We start from the raw sequence: 20,518 nt of genomic DNA on the forward strand, positions 1-20,518 counted from the left end.
ATTGCAAAAATGGCTCAGAAAAGTTCTAGCTTCATTTGTTGTCAGATGCAACTTGGTTTTATATCTTTTTATGATGTTTTGTTTTGGGATATGCAATGAAATGTATACATTTTTAAGTGTTGTCTCAGTGTCCAAATACTTTTTGAGGCCACTGTAGACATAAATACACAAACACACGATTCACATCCATGCAAACGTCAGGTTCAATGCAATCACATTCCTGGATATGCTTTCTGCACCAAATTCATCCCTGGTGTCTTTTTAATAAATGCAATCAGGAAGTCCATTATTGACACACAAGCATGTATAGAGTAATTTGTGAAGTATCAAGTATTTTTTTGGTAGCCTGCAGGTTACGCTGCTAAAGTAACCTGAGATATTTTGCAATGTTAACCAAAAATTGTGTTACGGCTCAAACAAGAATGTGCGGTATGACTATGCCACTCCTTAGACGAAAATGATCACTGTTGGATAAGAATTGACTTCCCTGTTGACACGGACCTGTTCAGAGCTGAATTCCAGTTAGCAGAAGAGCTGGTTTGGAGGTCAGTTTGGTTTGGTGGTTAGTAGTTTATCCTCTGTTGACCTGTATGGTTTGATTCACCTCTGGTAGACGCTGCTGATGTAAGGTGATATATTTAATCAGAGAGTTACATTCCTGCTATGGTGGAGCGAGTGTGTTTGCAAGAATGCATCTTGAAACAAAGACACACCCATAAACACACAACACGAGGAACCTCAGATAATGAGTCAGTCAAACTGACCCATATTGACCCATTCTGGATGAGTGATTTTTCAGCACCCAGCTAAGCATTAGACCTCAGCACTTCAAACTCTCAAACTTATTGATGGTCAGTAAAACTATCTAACATTGAGTTTGGGGTGTTTTTTTTCCCCCAATGGCAAATGGGGAAAAGTGTTTGAGGAACCTGTTTGAAAACGGTCATGTTTTTTTGCGTTTGTTTGGTGATTGCAGTGCATTGAAATGACACATTAAGGGGCATACTTCCGCTATTAAATGTATTCCCTGACACACTTTTACACACTAGCACATTGCGTGTAATGCACATTTTGCCATTAGCACAATACGTGCGAACTGTCCCTGTGCAGCCCAGTTTTTCTAGACATGGGAACACTCCGAGACTTTGTGTGCCGTTGACTGTGCTAAAATACAAAGCAGTTGTAGTGTGCATGCATTGAATGCGTCAGTATGGGCTCGCTGTCAAAGGAGTGTACTTTGAGAGCTCTAGACTGTGCGTGAGAATTAATTAATAGCTGTTACTATTGTGTATTTTAGCACGACTGGAAAACTTCATTGACCAATTGGCACCACGACCGGAACTATCTGTTTTATAACTACAATTATGTAATCAATAGTTCAGGAACATTTAGGAACGTTCACATATACATGAAAATATGTTAATCGAAGTTTAATTAGACAAGATGACTAATTTATGTTATGCAAGTTATTTACGTTTTATCTTGTCATCTTTTGTAATCATTCCTAGCCTTAAAAGAACAGTTTGGCTTCCTCGCATTAGTGGTTTTTAATTATAATTTTTTTTCTCTTATTCAGTATGATAAATCTATTTTTTTTACTTTTGACTTTCCCTGTGGCCACACTGGGCATACATTGTGACATCATGAATCCAGAGGGATGATTGACAATGTCATCATTGACTCTTTGTCAGCCAGGGGGGGGGTGTGTGTGTGTGTGTGTGTGTGTGTGTGTGTTGTTTCACTCTCCATAAACCCAACTCATACTCTCTTTGTTGCAACAACCCCTGAACTCTCTCTAACCTCTTAAGCACAACATGGGATTGTCCTTATGAAACACAGTATGCCTTGTTTCACCACCCAGTCCTGTAAATGGGCCTTTATTGTATTTGCTTAATATATAACATTATAAAATGCATCCATACAGCAGAAAATTGCTAATAGCAATCAAATTAGCTGGAATTGAACAGCAAGTATTGAGGATTTGATGATAATGCATTTTGTCTCCCTGTGGCATTCCTTCACACTGACACCCACCACTGGCCCTTTTTTACGACGGAATGGAGCCAGCTGGAATGGAGTGGTTTGCTTAACCTTGGTGTTGGCTACAGGATTGTTTGAGAACAACATCTGATCTTGAATGTCAGACTGCGATGAGGTTAATTTTCATCGGGGTGTGAAAAGGGTAAATGTTGGGGGACCTCAGGTGTGATTTATGTTTTATGCTATCTTATATCAATAAAACTATGGTGGACGAAAACTATCACCACACAACAACACTCCACCGCGTAGTTGAAAAATATCACACATATGATCCTGCAGAAGGACTAGGGCTGAGACACTAAATTCCAATTTTTACTTAAATATTGCTGGAACTCAAATTATATTTGAATTTTTTAGACATTATTTTTGTTAAGGTAAAAAAAGCTACAAGTCCACTAGAGGGCGCAACAATAATAATATAAACCCACAGCACTGTGCTACCTTGTTTATTGCAAAGAACATACCTGGCTATGAACAAAAACATAAAGTGCATAAAATTATAAAATCGAAATATTTACCACAGTGTTTTTCATTAATTACAGTTATATGTGCATGTACGGTAGTGAGATTCGCAGAAAGTAGTGGTGTTCGGTTGAACTCTGTTTGTGAACTGGCATTAGCGGCTTAAACTCTGCCTCGTCAGAGTAATTCCATATAGATAAAATATCTATAAAATAAGCTAGGTAGAATATTAAATATTATAATTGCTTAGCAGACTGTTGATTAACCCTTTCGCACGTACGATCAAACCGGTGTGATTACACTAGGCTGGGCTCTGATGCGTATGATCAAACCGGTGTGATCTGCATTCATGCTGCTGTTGTCATAATGACTGAAGAGGTTGTCATAACGAACCAACTTCTCAAATAGGTTTTTCAGCATCAAATTATCTTTATTTTTACAGTGGCATTGGAATGATGTACAGATTTTGCTGTTTTGGAAGGAAATTGGTACTTTAATTCACCAAAGTGGCATTCAGTTTTTCACAAAGTATATTCTGGACATTACTGATGTGAAAAAACAGCACCATCACTATTTGGAAAAAAAGACAAGCCCCATTTCCAGCAGCCATCACTCCAACACCTTATCCTTGAGTAATCATGCTAAATTGATCATTTGGTACTAGAAAATCACTTGCCATTATACAAACACAGTTGAAAGCTATTTGGTTCATTAAATGAAGCTTAACATTGTCTTTGTGTTTGTTTTTGAGTTGCGACATTATGCTATAGACTGACATGTCTTAAGGTCAATATTAAGTAAAAAATGGCAATAAAGAAACCGCTTTCTCTAGAAACTCATCAGTCAATCATTGTTTTGAGAAATGAAGGATATACAATGCTTGAAATTGACAAAAAACTGAAGATTTCATACAAAGGTGTACACTAAGGTCTACAAAGACAAAGGACAACTGCCTCTAACAGGGACAGAAAGAGATGTGGAAGGCCAAATGTACAACTAAACAAGAGGGTAAGTACATCAGAGTCTCCAGTTTGAGAAATAGACGCCTCACATGTCCTCAGCTGACAGCTTCATTGAATTCTACCCGCTCAACACCAGTTTCATGTACAACAGTAAAGAGAAGACTCTGAATTGCAAATAAAAAGCCACTTTTGAAACAGAAAAGCAAAAAGTAAAGGCTAGAGTGGGCAAAGAAACCGACATTGGAAAACAGATAATTGGAAAAGAGTGTTATGGATCTTAACCCCATTGAGATTGTGTGGGATCAGCTAGACTGTAAGGTGTGTGAGAAGTGCCCGACAAGACAGCCACATCTATGGCAAGTGCTACAGGAAGTGTGGGGTGTAATGTCACCTGAGAATCTGGACAAACTGCCAGCTAGAATGCCAAGGATCTGCAAAGCTGTCATTGCTACATATGGAGGATTTTATGATGAGAACACTTTGAAGTAGTTTAAGAAGTTCTGATTTTTTTTTTCAAATTGTGATAGTAATCTTTCAGGTTATTAATGTCCTAACTATACATTGTGCACTGAAATATACTTCACCTTTTAATTTTACACTCAAGGTGTTTTTAAAGAGACCTTTACTGGTTTTGTGAAAACATACCAAAACAGGATTTTACTTAAGCAAATAGGCCAATCCAGTATTCATCCTTCACTATCATTCCTTCCTCAATCCCTCATCCTCTCACAGACCCACTCACATGCTGAGGTTTGTCAGCTTGAGCCCATAAGGTCTCTATGCTAATGTATTATTCTGTTCACTCCAAAACGTTCAATAATTCACGAGACGAGGTTTGCCTAGTATTCTGCTGCACCTCTGTGGGTGCTTGTGTGTGTGTGTGTGTGTGTGAGAACTCAACGAGGCCCTCGCTGTTTTAGTGCATGTCAGCTTGTGACAATTTAGGCTAGCTGATTGAGTTAGCCTAGCAATGAGGGCTCAGATGGGAACAATTGTGTGGGTTAATGTTGGGACTCCATATTGTACACAACCAACCACAGATTATTTGGGGAGTTTTTCAATACAACACAATAGAGAATTGTGAGAAGCCACAGAACATATCCATGTTCTCCCTCAATTTGTGAGATTTTTGTTGCAAAAGGTACTGAATAACCCAGAGCCCCATCCTGGAAAAAAGATGTTTAAATGCTTGAGACATGTAAATATGTGTTTACATTTTTTGCACACATTTGTGTATATAGTTGTGTGCAAGTGGTCAGTGTTTGGTTGGGTAGCATAGTCTGTTAGCCCCTGCTGATAGAAACATTAACTATGCCATTATGCAGGCATAAAGCCTGTTTCTCCAGTTCTACCATCTGGGTACCTCAGCAGAAATCAAGATTCATAAGACCAGGCTAGGTTTTTTCAGTCTTTAACTGTCCAGTGTCTGTGAGCCTGTGCCCACTGCAGCCACAGCTTTCTGTTCGTGTCTGACAGAAGTGGAACCCAACGTGGTCTTCTGCTGTTGTAGCCCATCCACCTCAAGTTTCAACGTGTTGTGCATTCTGAGATACCAGTCTCCTCACTACAATTGTACAGAGTGGTTATCTGAGTTACCGTAGATTTTTGTTAGCTCAAACCAGTCTGTCCGTTCTCTGTTGGCCTCTCTCATTAACGAGGCGTTTCTGTCCGCAGAACTGCTGCTCACTGGATGTTTTTTGGGTTTGGCACCATTCAGAGTAAATTTTAGAGACTGTTGTGTGTGAAAATCCCAGGAGATCAGCAGTTACAGAAATACATAAACCAGCACATATGGCACCAAAAAAAGCATGCCATGGTCGAATAAACTGAGATAACATTTTTCCACAACAATTTACAAATTTACTTTGCTATTCTTTCATGAATTAGACCCCTTAGGTTGACTCGAGATTCATAATGAAATTTATAAATAGAATGTGTGTTGTTAATGTTGCCTTTTTGTTAAGCTGATGGGATCCCTGGAAAAGGGGAAAAAAAACAAAAACATTTCCACTTACACAAAGAAACCAAACTACCACTTGAGCTTTCTGTGTGTATTTGCTTTTGTGTTAATGTTTGTCCCACTAAATGCTGATATCATACTCTGCCCACTCTCATATCCGTTTCCTCCCCGGGTGTCAAACAAGCATCAGCTATCACATCAATGCCATGCACTCTCCTCTTTCCCTTCTTTTCCTCGTTTTTTTGCTTAGTTTTTGAAACGTTTCCTTAAAGACCCAGAACCTCCCACCAAAAACAAGAAAACACACACACACACACACACAGAGAGCTGAGAAGGTTGTTTGGTTTGCTGGTAACTTTTGTAACCAGGGGCTGTTTCCATAGTAATTTATCACAGATGTGAAGCATTCAAAATCATGTTTGGCTGAGCGAAGTCCTCTTTAACATGGACTCCACGGCCAACAGCAGGCCTGTCTCCTCAGCCTGGTCCAGCAGAGTAGTGCCCTCTTGGCCAGACCACCACCATGTAATCTGTGCAAAACCACCAAATCTGGGCTGACACTAACGACTTTTAGCTGCAAATCTTTGCTTTTTTGGAGCTCTGATTTTTATCATGCTCTCTCGTACCTCTGTAGATGCTGAATACCTTGTAAAATGCCTTCAACTTGGCAGGGACTGTCTAGAGATCGTTGACAGCTTATTAGTGAATTTTAAAAACTTGGGTCTTTCAAAACCACAGATTTACCATCCCCACTTTACATTTACACATTTTCTGATCAAGACATCAGCAAACAAACCTGGAACTAAAGTTAACATGAAATAAAAATGTACCCTATTTACTTAAAGTCCCCGTGAACCGGAAGTTGCAAACGACTTTTCTCCAGTGTTGTGACGTATTTCCGAGAGAAATGGAATACTAAATGAGGCAAAATAGTGGGCGTGGCTTTTTTTCCAACTAGCACCTGATTGGATCTAAAAAAGTAGGTGTTTCATTCAGAAATGGAGGCAGATCTTAACGCAAGTTTACAATCGGTTGTTGAGGATTACTCGCCGCCTGAAACACCTTCCTGCAGCAGGAGGAGGAGGAAGATGAAGAAGAACAGGAACACACGGAGGATCATTTCGTCACGGGGGGAATCAGACCTTACATGTTTGAGCCGTTACATGTGGAGGGTTCGAATGGTAAAAGTGTTCCGTGAGTGTCACAACCAAAAATGCACCTCCTCGCCATCTCTCCTTTCACACGCTGTCAATGCTCGCAAACGCACAGGCAGCCTGTCTACTGTCAGTTGGAGGGGCGTGGTTACGGATGTTAAGGAGACACCTAAACGGTCAAACCTACGTCATCAGGCAAGGTCCTCCAATGCAGAGGGGCGGGGAATTTTCAGATTTTGATTAAAGATTACGAAGCCAAAAAATGTTTTTGTGTGGATTGACTTGCATGGATGAATTGTTCACCACAAAATGATCAATTTAGGCAAACAAAGTAAGTATGGTCAATTTTGAATTCATGGGGACTTTAAATACATGTTCCTGGTATTATTGTGAATGATTCATCTGTACATATTATTCCAAAGGAATCAAATATTTGTCTTTGGAATCTTTAATCAAAATCTAATAACACGCTTTACCTCTGAAATTACCTGCCTTTATGGTTGATGTCACTAAGCCCTCATACTTTTCAACCCCTCCCCTCCAACTGCCTGACTCCAATTTGATATGTAATGCCCACTTTTCATGATTCAATCAATTACTGATTGATTCATTTAATCCACCCATCTCATGAACAGTTAAAATTGCCCCATTGAGCAATAATTATGTGCAATACACAGTTAAGTCTATTTATATTGTCCAACATATCAACTTCTTCCATTACATACATTGCTCTGTACATAATATACGGTATTTTGTTCTTTATATAACAGATTTATTTTAGATGTGCATTACGTGTGGGTATGTATGTAGGTGTGTGTCTGAGTTAATGTACGTATATGTATAATAATTTATTTGTATTATTCTTTTTTTTTTTATTATTATCTATGTCTTGCTGCTGTTTTTGTATTGTTGTTGACTGGAAGCTCCAGTCACCCAGACAAATTCCTTGTATGTGTAAGCATATTTGGCAATAAAGCTGATTCTGATTAATGTTGTGTTATTGTAATTGTATCAGATTATACAAGTAAAATGGGTTGTGATCATTGTCCGATGATGACTTTTAAATCATTTATATTTTCCTAGATTTATATAGAGAGGGAGCTATAAGTAAGCCATTCATAGGTTAATTTCCCCTCCCAAATTTTGCTATGTTGCACTTTTAACAATGCTGTGGTTGGTCAAGTGGCCTGAAAAACCAAATTGGCTCAACTAATGGTGTGAGTTTTGGTGCAAGACTACCTGTTTGGCCAACCAGTGGCAGATGGAGTGTTTGGGAAACCCATTTGAGAACGGTCATTATTTTTGCAATTCCCATTTGATGAGGCTAGTGGCTTGGATGAGGCTAGTGGCTTGGAAACCTTTAAACCCGCCCTGGTAGTTTGTTTACATTACACCAGAACAAGCCATGGCACAGTGTGGATCATATCATACAGTCAGACTAGCAACAATTGTAGAAGACCTTACAAAGTTATACAATGTGCACATGAAGAAAAACCTGTAGAGTGATGCATAGTAATAATAAGTATGAAGGTATTCTGTATATATTCTTTCCTCACCTTATAAAGTAGTTCTGTTTACACACAAACTCTAGAATCACTTTACTGTGGTTTCAGCAATGTTTTCACGATGAAATATTGATGCAGTAATTCCTAAATCCTACTGATGTGCAACCCAAACCACAACATCTCTCCCTCACTTTCAAAAGCAAACAGCCAAAAAGTGTAAAATAATCCACCTAGTCCACCACCCAAATTTAGTCTGCTGTGTAGATTTGGTTTTAATTTACTTACCTAAATATACTAATATATATATATATACACACTGTCATGTAATCAGTTGTTTAGGTTGATTAGATATATTTGGAGTATTGCAGTGTAGGCTCCATTCTCCCAGCATTCCTTGGTGCAGGGCCAGATTGCTTCATGCTTTCTTGTCACACACAGATACAGAAATATGCTCTTATACATAAACAACCGCTGGCCTATTTTTACCCAAGAACCATTGCATTTACCATTTACATCACAACACACATTCACAATAGTCTCTCACACACACACACACTAATTGTTTTGTTTAAATACAACATCAAATGGTTTTCCCAACGTTGTTTTTAAGAATTTTAAGTGATTTAACTGTTGTGAAGTGACAAGAAATAAAATAGGCAGAGCTGGGTTAAAATATTTTGGATTTGATTGGATTGTAAAAACGTGAGAACTGGGATATGGTATTTTTGGTGAAATTTAATTTTTTTGCCTATTTCAGAAGTGAAGAAATTTGTTACATTTTGAGGAAGCCAACTATATTTTTTCTTTAGAATAACATGCTCTGATAAATCAATCAAAATAAGACTAGGGAAATTTATGAAGGCCACGTCCACACTAATTATTTTTAGTTAGAAAATGCATCTTTTTCTCTTCATTTTGGATTTCCATCTACACTTAGACAGCGTTTTTGAAAACTGAGCTTTTCTAAAACACTCTCAAGTGGATAAATTTGAAGGCAGTCTTCAAGTTGTAGTGTGAACAGGGTAAATGGAGAAATCTGATTTATTTATTGTTGTGTGACGCAGTCATGCGATCCATTCAACCCAAAACAATCAAAATGGTGGCCCATGTTGTAGCGGTGTTGTTGTGCCTGTTATACACATTGATAGCGATGATAAATGTCACTTCCACAATGTATTCCTTCAAATGCAATGGGAAGTTTACTCGGAATTGCGGTCTGTCGATGGAACACAAGGACAAATGCTTTTCAGACTGTACATAGAACAACGTTTTTTTTGCATGCACAGTAAGGGGATTTAAAGGAATAGTTCACCCAAACGTTTGAATCATACAGATTTGTATGACTCTTTATTCTGCTGAACACAAACAAATATTTTTAGAATAATATCTCAGCTCTGTAGGTCCTCACAATGCAAGTGAATGGGTGCCAACATTTTTACGCTGGAAAAAGCACATAAAGGCAGCACACATATGACTCCAGTGGTTAAGTCCATATCTTCAGAAGTGGTATGATAGGTGTGCGTGAGATACAGATCAATATTTAAAGGAATAGTTCACCCAAACATTTTAATTTTCTCTTTATTCACTTACCCTGATGCCATCCCAGATGTGTATGACTGACTTTCTTTGGCAGAACACAGTTTTCAAATGTATCCAGATTAATGTGGACGGAGCTTAAAGAAACTGATTGAAAAAACATTTAAGCATTCCAATAAATAAATCTTATCCGATACATTTATTAGCAGATTAATCCTTTATCTACCTTTTTGAGCTTAGTTATTATCAGAATTGGCAAAATCCACTATTGGTCAGCTTCTAGTTCTGAATGTTTTTAGCCCATTGCTAGAGAGTTCTGGATTCTTGCTAGGGTGTTCTTGATGGTTGCTTATTGGCCCAAACCAAAGGATCACATCACATTCTCTGATATTCTGGTCCCAAGCTAAAACAATAAAACGGGCAAAAAATATATCAGACAAATGCTAATAGGCTAAGGGATTATTTTTCATTAGTTCTGTCTTCTGCCTACAAACATATTCTCAACAGGCAACACGATTTGAGATCTTTCATGTGTCTTGCAGTATTAAGTGATGCAATAGTTTACTCTTTTTCTCTCTGTCTCAGTCTAATAAGGTCCCAGTGGTCCAGCATGCTCACATGCACCCCCTGACCCCCCTCATCACCTACAGCAATGAACACTTCTCTCCAGGAACTCCTCCATCCCATCTCTCCCCAGAGATACTGAACCCAAAGACAGGTATTACACACTTTACTCACGCATACTTCATTTCGGTTCACTGACGTTCGTGTGTCCCATCATGTGAGTGACGGTATATCTTTTGCTTAGGTATTCCACGGACCCCACACCCATCAGAGCTGTCCCCCTACTACCCTCTTTCACCAGGTGCCATGGCGCAGATCTCTCACCCTCTGGGGTGGCTTGTTCCACAGTGAGTATCCCAAACCTCATCAGTTACTATACGCATATACACACTAACACACTCAAGAAACCTTTACTTTTAAAAGTGAAGGGACCAATTAGAATTAAAAAGGTTTTTACAGTTTGATGCTTCAGAAGAACATATTTCAATTCCTCAAAGAACTTTCTATTTAATTGATCACTTATCAATCTCAGGCAGGGCCAGCACATGTACCCCATCACCGCTGGTGGTTTCCGTCACCCTTACCCAGCTCTTGCCATGAACCCATCCATGTCCAGGTGAGTGTGTTATGTTTCCTGATTCATTAATACTGCTATTTACAGCTCCTTGCACTGACCCCAATTTGGAGTTCAATCATACACACTTAAGATCTGAATTGGTCAAGAACAGATCTTAATTCAGTGATAGCCCTGAATTAAATATAAAAACAATCTGTACTGAGCTTCCCTTATTATGTGTGTAAGAGAATGTTGAATTATTCATACAGAGTTCATAGTGATCAATACTCTGTCCTCTTGCAGACCTTTACAACCATTGTCAGTACAGTGCACACACAATGCAAGCACAAGCCCAGCAATGCTTGTTTCTTTGGCCTTTTTGTTTTAAAAATGACAATGCTTTTCTGTCCTATTACTGAAGACCTTATTCATAGTTAGGGTCCATTCAGTAGGAGAATATATTTGAAGAAAATCTGAGTTCTTACCCATGCAAAACTTGCCACCACGATGCTAGAGTCAAAAAAGCCTTTATGATATGATACTATATCTGTCTGTGTCTCAAGTCATCTCTACGTTCACCTCTAAAACAGGCTGGTTTTGAGCTGTGAGGAGGTTTTACCTGCTAGTCTGCTATTATATACCTGAGCAAGCAGTGGGCAGTCTTTCTATGGAAAAAATGACTTTAATAAGAAACAGAGAAGAAGGGGGAGCGGGAGCGTCGCTCACTTTTTCCAGTGCACAATGATGACAATGATTCATTGTGCGTTCACCTCACGAGAAGCGCTGAGAGCTCTAAGGTGTCCCATTCAGTCCGTTGTAGGAAGTGGTTTCTATTGATTTTGGAAAAGGGCGTGTGTGCTTGGGGGGGGGGGGTGTACATGGTCTCAGGTGTCATGCTCTGTTACATTACCGAGGTTACTGCACAACCAGCACTTATACCTATAACAGAAGCGGATAAAGGAGCTTTTGAGTAGGTCTTTATTTAGACTGAATATGACATAGGAACAGAAATAAGAGTGTGTTTAAGTCTAGATGCAGCATAAAGGCCTAAATGTGAAATAACATGGGCATCTCTGTGGGAGTTTAAGGGACCTTTAAGGGTTAAAGGTCAAGATGTGTGAACTGGCACATGGGTTGGAGTGTAAGGAGGTAACTTTGCTTGCTGGTAAATGTTGTTCTTTGTTGGAGCTGTTGCATAGTGGTTGGCACACATGGCCCAGAGCTACTGAGCCTTTGTGCTCATATGGGTAATCCAGGTTTAAATCTGGACTAGCATTTGGGCTGGAGTGTAAGGAGGTAACAGTGCTTGCTGGTAAATGCTGTTCTTATTTGGAGCTGTGGTGGAATGGTTGGCACACATGGACCAGAGACATTGATCCTTGGTGCTCATATTGGAAATCCAGGTTTAAGTCTGGATTAGCATTTGGGCTGGAGTGTAAGGAGGTAAATGTGCTTGATGGTAAATGTTGTTCTTAGTTGGAGCTTTGGCGTAGATGTTAGGACACATGTACTTGAGACATTGAGCCTTTGTGTGCCTATTGGAAATTCAGGTTCAAGTCTGCCCAGAGATTCTTCAAGAGTGGAGGGGTCTTCAAGATTTGGATATAGATTTTAGTTTTCCTGTGGCGTCAAGTTAAAATGATAGTTTACCGCTTTCACTTTGTCAACTGCTCTCTCTTTCTGTCTCTTTCACCCTTTGTAGTTTGGTGTCGAGTCGCTTTTCCCCTCATATGGTTCCTCATCATCCTCACAGTCTTCATCAGACAGGAATTCCTCACCCAGCCATCGTCTCTCCAACTATTAAACAAGAACCTAATGGAGATCTTAGTCCAGCAGCTCACATGTAAGTACACACGCATACAACACTCAACCTTTCTGTAAAGTTGTACAAGATGTAATGTATCAGCACTTTAGTTCTGACTCTAAAATCTGATTGGAGGAGTAATTTTCAAAGCTGTTGTAAAATAACCACTATATGCACACCTGTGACTGCACTAAAATTAAATTCTGTATTTAAGCAAGAAGGTGCGCAAGTATTTAGTGAGTGTATTTAGCTACATTGTGTAGCACATTCTCAAGTCCATTAGTTATTTCATAAAAAGATTAATACATAATACAAATGCACCGCGTGGTCAAAAATAAAACAAAAAGTCACTATTTGGATTTAAATGAACAGATACTTAAGAGCCTATGTTTGGATCATTACTGCAGTGATTTAATATGTTTGAAAGTAAGAGCAGTTCCACACAGTGCAACGTGAACTTAAAAGATTGGGCATAAACAGCTGTGTGGCAACAAGAAAGCCACTTGTTAGTGAGTTTAATCGGAAAAAAACAACTTAAGGTTGCTAGGGAGCATAAAGATTGGACTGTGGAGCAATGGAAAAAGGTCATGTCGTCTGATGAATCCAGTGTTACCCTATTCCAAAGCGATGGGTGCATCAGGCTAAGAAAGGAAGCACATAAAGCGTCATGCATGGTGCCCACTGTACAAGCCTCTGGAGGCAGTGTTATGATCTGGGATTGGTTCAATTGATCAGGTCTAGGCTCAGCAACTTTATTCAGCAATAAAATGTCAGCTGACTACCTGAATGTACTGATTGACCAGGTTATCCCATCAATGGATTTTTTCTTCCCTGATGGCACGGGCATATTCCAGGATGACAACGCCAAGATTATTCAGGCTCAAATTGTGAAAGAGTGGTTCAGGGAGCATGAGGAATCATTTTCATGCATGAATTGGCCACCACAGGGTCCTAACCTTAACCCTATTGAAAGTCTTTGGGATGTGCTGGAGGAGACTGTACAGAGTGGTTCGACTCTCCCGTGGACAATACAAGATCTCAGCCAAAATATAACGCTGCTCTGGATGGAAATAAATGTTGTGACGTTGCATAAGGTTGTCCAAACAATGCCACAACGAATGCACGCCATAATCAAAGATAAAGGCAGTCCAACGAAATATTAGAGGATGCAACTTTTAATTTTTTTGGGCCAGGCTTTAGTCTGAAGCGTAACTATACCTACATTTTCGCATTTTTGCCACTACAGCAATGACTTGTATTACCTTTTTCATAAATCACGGGTGTAAAACAATTATCAGTTATCAGTAAGACGATACTTTTAATGTATGCATTACATTACCAACTGCGTTTGCCAGGTCATTCAAGTGCGAACAAATTGCGTGATAGCTCACTGACATGTGAGCAGAAAGTGTCATAGAAGCACCACTAAAGTACGTGGTTGCTTCAGCAATTGCACATTTGACTTTTATATCACTATTGTTTAAGTTTAGGTTTAAGGTTTAGGGTAGGGAGGTATGTTTTGCATCATAGCTGTTACTATATTGTGTATTTAGCACAGCTAATACAAGGGTGTCTTTTTATCATATTGATGTTGCTACAGTTTAGTTTAATAGCAATAAGCCATAGTAAAATCACTGTACTGCACAACCTCATGTGGCGTATTGCTTCTTACCAGGCAGTCACCTTATTGATGCTCCATTCAGCAAGCAGCTAATAACATTAGCATGACAGTCTCACCTCCTGTGACACTAATAGTCTGGATAAAAAGAAAAAAGTTTTATCATTGTGCTTTGTCTAGCAACTTATCACCATGGTAAACATACCCCGTCTTTCTCATTGTCAAAGTCTAACCCACCTGTTGTGTGTATGTAAACAGGAAGTCGCCATGCCAGACTAAGAAGGAAGAGGAGAAGAAGCCTCACATAAAGAAGCCTCTGAATGCATTCATGCTTTATATGAAAGAGATGAGGGCTAAAGTTGTGGCCGAATGCACGCTGAAAGAAAGCGCTGCCATCAACCAGATCTTAGGCCGCAGGGTGAGCAAATAGGCCGTTTATGACCCAATTACATCTCATCTTACCTTGTGTCTCTTGAGACCAGTTGTGAACGGGGCCTGTGTTTTAGAGTCTGGTCTGACAACTCTTTTTGCATGTATGTTGCATGTATACTATACTTGGGTGGGCAGTCAAGGTATGTGTGTTGTGTGTAAATTCAGTGACTGTTTTGCTAGTGAAAGCAGTATCTCTATGTGCAGTATATATGTGAGTGTGTTCACCCTTTGGCTGACTGTGGTGTTTGGGTTTGCAGTGGCATTCTCTAACTCGAGAGGAGCAGGCCAAATACTATGATCTGGCCAGGAAAGAGAGGCAGCTGCACTCTCAACTCTACCCTGGCTGGTCTGCCCGAGATAACTACGTGAGTCTCACAGCCACACACTCACATTTAATACCTCCTTCACATTGCCTAATTGCACTGCTTTTAATTAACAAAAAATACAATTTGTTCTACACTCGTCCTTACTGTATTTTTTGTCTTCTCTATTTCTGACTCTATCTGTCTTTCCATGTCTCTCGTCATCTGTTATTCTCTCGCTGTCTCTGTATTTTTGCTCTCCAGGGCAAGCGGAAGAAGAGGAAGAGAGATAATAAGACAGACTCAACACCAGAGGGTGAGGACGGACACACACACACACGGACACACACGGACACACACACACACACACACATTCAACCTTTCTGTCTCGCCATGTCCGTATCTAACCCCGCTCTCTCCTCCTTGCTTCGCAACTTGCAGCTTATGAACTCCAGTGCTAGCACAGGCAGGTATGTCTGCAGGCTTGAGGGGCGATCACACTAGACTTTGAGCTCCGATCACCTCCATTCATATTCATACAAATGCGGCAGCGCAAGCATATACATAGGAGTTTCCTCTTTCGCTGCTTACCAAAGTTAGCTGAATTTGTTTAGCGATATGATTGTAAGGATACTCTACATTCAGCTGGTCATTATCACAAAATAAACCTAGAAAGGATGATTAGTACTCTGACGTATTCTTGTATTACCCTGAAGGGGGTTCGTTTGCCATAATGACTGAGTTGAAATTACGATATGTGAGAAGGAGACTGAGGCATTATCCAGCTTATTACAAGACTACTTGCAAAATAAATAAATAAATGGACACTAAATGTTGATTAATGGAGTGGTGGTGGCGCAGTGGTTAAAGCACAGGGCTGTTAATCAGAAGGTCAGAGGTTCTAACTCCACGGCCACCACCATTGTGTCCTTGAGCAAGGCACTTAACTCCAGGTTGTTCTGGGGGGATTGTCCCTGTAACAATTGCACTGTAAGTCTCTTTGGATAAAAGCGTCTGTATGTAAATGTAAATGATTTGAGTTTAAATTACATTACGTGAGAAGGAAACTGAGGAGTCTTCAGAAACAGCAGAATTCTACCTCTGGTTTGTGTTGGAGTTGGTGTTTATATTGTAAGAATGACCGTCTGACTACTCATTATCCAGCTTATTACAAGTCTACTTGCAAAATAATTACTTGCGGCATTTATTCAGAATTATCAGACCGCTGGATGGTGTGATTGACCAATCAGAATAGAGTACTCATAAAAGTCATGTAATAAAGATGATTTAAACACCACAGATTTACCTCTTGGCACAATACAAATAACAAACTTCGTGGTTTGCAGTGTTGCGGGAAAGTGTAGTAGAATGTTTGAACATTTACATTTCTAGCAATTTTTAATTCCAAATCAAATCAAATCACTTTATTGTCACACGACCATAAACACAAGTGCAGCAGTGGGTGAAAGTCTTGTGTGCAGTTCCGAGCAACATAGCAGTCATGACAGTGACGAGACATATACCAATTACAATAAACATCAGATTTATACAACACAATAATAATATACAATGTACAGTAAACAATACACACAAATGTAAATAATTTAAACATTCAAATTATTGATTCATTTCAAAACGGATGCTTTAGAGCATGACATCATAATTTGTCCATATTCTAAAATAGTGTTGCATGCTTAAAATCTAGTGTGACCTCATCTTTAGACAGTCAGTGGCTAAACTTTCTAGAATACAGCCCACTCTTCATTGTGGTCATATCCAAGACCAGCGTCTTTGCATTTCATTTGAATACTGTGATGTCGACGAGTTCACATTGATGCCATTTCCATTTTGTGATCAGTATTATATCATGAAACAGTTCAAGAACATGTCAAGGAGATATTTAACCCCAAAAGAAAGATGGAAGAAATGATATTTTTCTAGAATGATGGTAATATTTGTTGTACCTTGAATTTATGACTATTTTAGTGTGTTTTGGATCAATAAAAAAACAAAACTAACACAAATTCAAAGTACTTTATTGGCATGTTTGTGTTTACGTACAATATTGCCAAAGCATCCGTAATGCAACAAATAATGACTAGAAAAAAAGAGAATATAATGATTTTAATATAATTACCATAACCTTTAAACTAATACTGAAAAAAAAAAAAAAACCAATACTGTATTACAGTAAAGAGAACCAACATTTAGAAGACTGGGAATTACAAAAAAACTCAACCAAAAGATGTCTAGATGCATTACGGTAATGAGAATTTGGTGGAAATGTGCTTAATTGTAATGCAAATAATGTAAACATTTAACAAAACAATTGAACAATAATAAAAATAAAAATAAATTATTTATGCAAAATATTTCTTCCTCTAGATTTTGGGTTGAAATGTAACCTGGACATGTTTTGTGTAATTGACCCACTGTGTAATTACAGTGTTGGGTGTAATCCATTTACAAAATAATAAGTTACTGTAATCTAAATACTTTTTTTGTCAAAAAGTAGTTTAATGCATTACATTTTAAATTCTTGTAATCATATTACAGTTTCTGACTTTCAATTAATTTAATTACTTGTAAGTGTATAATAGGGTTCTGCTTATTTCTAATGTACACTCACCTAAATGATTATTAGGAACACCATACTAATACTGTGTTTGACCCCCTTTCGCCTTCAGAACTGCCTTAATTCTACCTGGCATTGATTCAACAAGGTGCTGAAAGCATTCTTTAGAAATGTTGGCCCATATTGATAGGATAGCATCTTGCAGTTGATGGAGATTTGTGGGATGCACATCCAGGGCATGAAGCTCCCGTTCCACCACATCCCAAAGATGCTCTACTGGGTTGAGATCTGGTGACTGTGGGGGCCATTTTAGTACAGTGAACTCATTGTCATGTTCAAGAAACCAATTAGAAATGATTCGAGCTTTGTGACATGGTGCATTATCCTGCTGGAAGTAGCCATCAGAGGATGGGTACATGGTGGCCATAAAGGGATGGACATGGTCAGAAACAATGCTCAGGTAGGCCGTGGCATTTAAACGATGCCCAATTGGCACTAAGGGGCCTAAAGTGTGCCAAGAAAACATCCCCCACACCATTACACCACCACCACCAGCCTGCACAGTGGTAACAAGGCATGATGGATCCATGTTCTCATTCTGTTTACGCCAAATTCTGACTCTACCATCTGAATGTCTCAACAGAAATCGAGACTCATCAGACCAGGCAACATTTTTCCAGTCTTCAACTGTCCAATTTTGGTGAGCTCTTGCAAATTGTAGCCTCTTTTTCCTATTTGTAGTGGAGATGAGTGGTACCGGTGGGGTCTTCTGCTGTTGTAGCCCATCCGCCTCAAGGTTGTGCGTGTTGTGGCTTCACAAATGCTTTGCTGCATACCTCGGTTGTAACGAGTGGTTATTTCAGGCAAAGTTGCTCTTCTATCAGCTTGAATCAGTCGGCCCATTCTCCTCTGACCTCTAGCATCAACAAGGCATTTTCGCCCACAGGACTGCCGCATACTGGATGTTTTTCCCTTTTCACACCATTCTTTGTAAACCCTAGAAATGGTTGTGTGTGTGAAAATCCCAGTAACTGAGCAGATTGTGAAATACTCAGTCCGGCCGGTCTGGCACCAACAACCATGCCACGCTCAAAATTGCTTAAATCATCTTTCTTTCCCATTCTGACATTCAGTTTGGAGTTCAGGAGATTGTCTTGACCAGGACCACACCCCTAAATGCATTGAAGCAACTGCCATGTGATTGGTTGATTAGATAATTGCATTAATGATAAATTGAACAGGTGTTCCTAATAATCCTTTAGGTGAGTGTATTTATGTAGAACACTTGAATTATGGCCCCATAACGAATCATTGTGAAGGAGAAATGTGAGGTGCTGAGTTATGACTTGTAACAATGAACAAGAAAGAAATATAATTTAATTTTTAAATGATTTTAAAAAATAATTTATTTTTGTTCCAGAGTAGGTTTTTGTATCATGATGTCATTGCATAGAATAGCAGGTCTTTAAGGAAAACCCCCTGAAAGACTCTGATCTTATCTTTGTTGTTGTTTTATCATTCATTGGCTCCCATTACATTAAGACAAAGCGCCAAAACTATTTCGATATTCATATTGTCGACTTTCTGTTCCCTCTTAGATTTCTCACCACGGAATAAGAAGCCGTGTGTGTACCTCCCTCAGGAGCAAATGATTGACAGCCCGGCCTCCTCCCACGGCAGCATGCTGGACTCTCCAGCCACGCCCTCTGCGGCCCTGGCCTCGCCCGCTGCTCCCGCCCCCACTCATTCAGAGCAGGCTCAACCGCTGTCACTCACTACCAAACCTGACCGCCACCACCACCCTCATTATTCTCTTCCCTCCAAACCCTCCTCTATATCCTCATCTACATCATCAGCATCCTCCTCCTCCCAGCCTAGCATCTCGCGACCTATTAGCTCCTCGGCCCATCAGTCAACTCCGCCCCTTCTTTCACGGCCATTCCCCTTCGCTTCCTTGCATGCTTCGCTGTTGTCCCCACCCTCCCCGTTCCATCATGCCGCCCTACAGTCCCATCACGCTTTGTTCCAGTCTCAGCCGCTCTCTTTGGTAACCAGATCAGCTGACTGACTCTTCTGAAGCAATTCTCTCTTAATCTCTTTTTAAATAATGCTGTATATTGCTTTTTACCTTTTGGAGAAATAGATGTCAGGTTAACTTTTTTGATAAGTGAAAAGGAAATAAATATTATTGGTCAATATTTGATCATGTGCTTTTCTGTGTCTGTATAAAACAATGTATTTTTTGTAATGTCTACTTTGGAACTGGTTTCTTATTTGATGCATTTATTCAGTAAACTTGTGTAAAGAATACATGTATTAAAAACTACTTTTAAAAGACGAGAAGGAACAAAAAACTTCACGCTTGCCTGTATTAATGGTAGTTTTGGAGCTTAATTCCTAGTATTGGCGATTTATTAGACCTCTTTGCAATGACCCCCCACCCCACCCCAGTTTTGTAGTGTGTGAACTTGATAAATAAAACTTGTAAATTGTTTCTAAAAAAGGATGGCATTGTCTTCCTGGTGTTACATTTATTAATTAAACAGTTTGTTTATGCATTTCTTATACATTATCCCAGAGTTTGTCTTGCTGAGAAAGTTCCAGGATTGCCAGAATTAGGGCCTGAAAAGGTTTAGGAAATGTATTGTTAATTGAAATATTTCAAGGTGAACTAAAATATTTTGATCAGCTAAAAATGGGTCTTTGTGAGTGCAATAATACTTATTATTACTTACAGTATTCATGAAAAACTGGAAAAGTCATTAAAAAAGTGGATTGCAAATGTGTGTATTTTTATATTCTTAAATATGAAATCATTACAATATTACAATATCATTGCAATAAGTTATTACAAAGTCATTGCAATATGAGCCCTCTATATTCTTGTGTTAAAAGCATAAAAAATGTTCATCAAAAAATCTCGTATTCTATTTTATTCTATTGACAGTCACCATCTTCAACAGTAACAATAATAACAAATTTTAAGATTTTTCTTTTCTTATGGTGTGTTTTGTGTTTATCTTGCTTTCGGATAGAATAGTTGATATT

At 39.1% G+C, this 20,518-nt stretch overlaps 1 protein-coding gene across 1 annotated transcript in view; it reads left to right on the plus strand.

Moving 5' to 3' along the window:
• The window catches only part of LOC127621081 (transcription factor 7-like 1-B), a 62,171-nt gene extending 41,653 nt beyond the window's left edge, over positions 1-20,518 (plus strand). The window contains exons 5-12 of the mRNA XM_052094528.1: positions 10,205-10,337; positions 10,428-10,530; positions 10,716-10,799; positions 12,442-12,582; positions 14,420-14,579; positions 14,851-14,958; positions 15,160-15,211; positions 19,069-20,518. Of these exons, the coding sequence (XP_051950488.1) occupies positions 10,205-10,337; positions 10,428-10,530; positions 10,716-10,799; positions 12,442-12,582; positions 14,420-14,579; positions 14,851-14,958; positions 15,160-15,211; positions 19,069-19,538 (1,251 nt within the window). The 3' untranslated portion in view covers positions 19,539-20,518. The remainder of the gene's footprint in view (positions 1-10,204; positions 10,338-10,427; positions 10,531-10,715; positions 10,800-12,441; positions 12,583-14,419; positions 14,580-14,850; positions 14,959-15,159; positions 15,212-19,068) is intronic.

Source organism: Xyrauchen texanus, chromosome 27 (assembly GCF_025860055.1).
Source record: "Xyrauchen texanus isolate HMW12.3.18 chromosome 27, RBS_HiC_50CHRs, whole genome shotgun sequence".
Taxonomy (NCBI): domain Eukaryota; kingdom Metazoa; phylum Chordata; class Actinopteri; order Cypriniformes; family Catostomidae; genus Xyrauchen; species Xyrauchen texanus.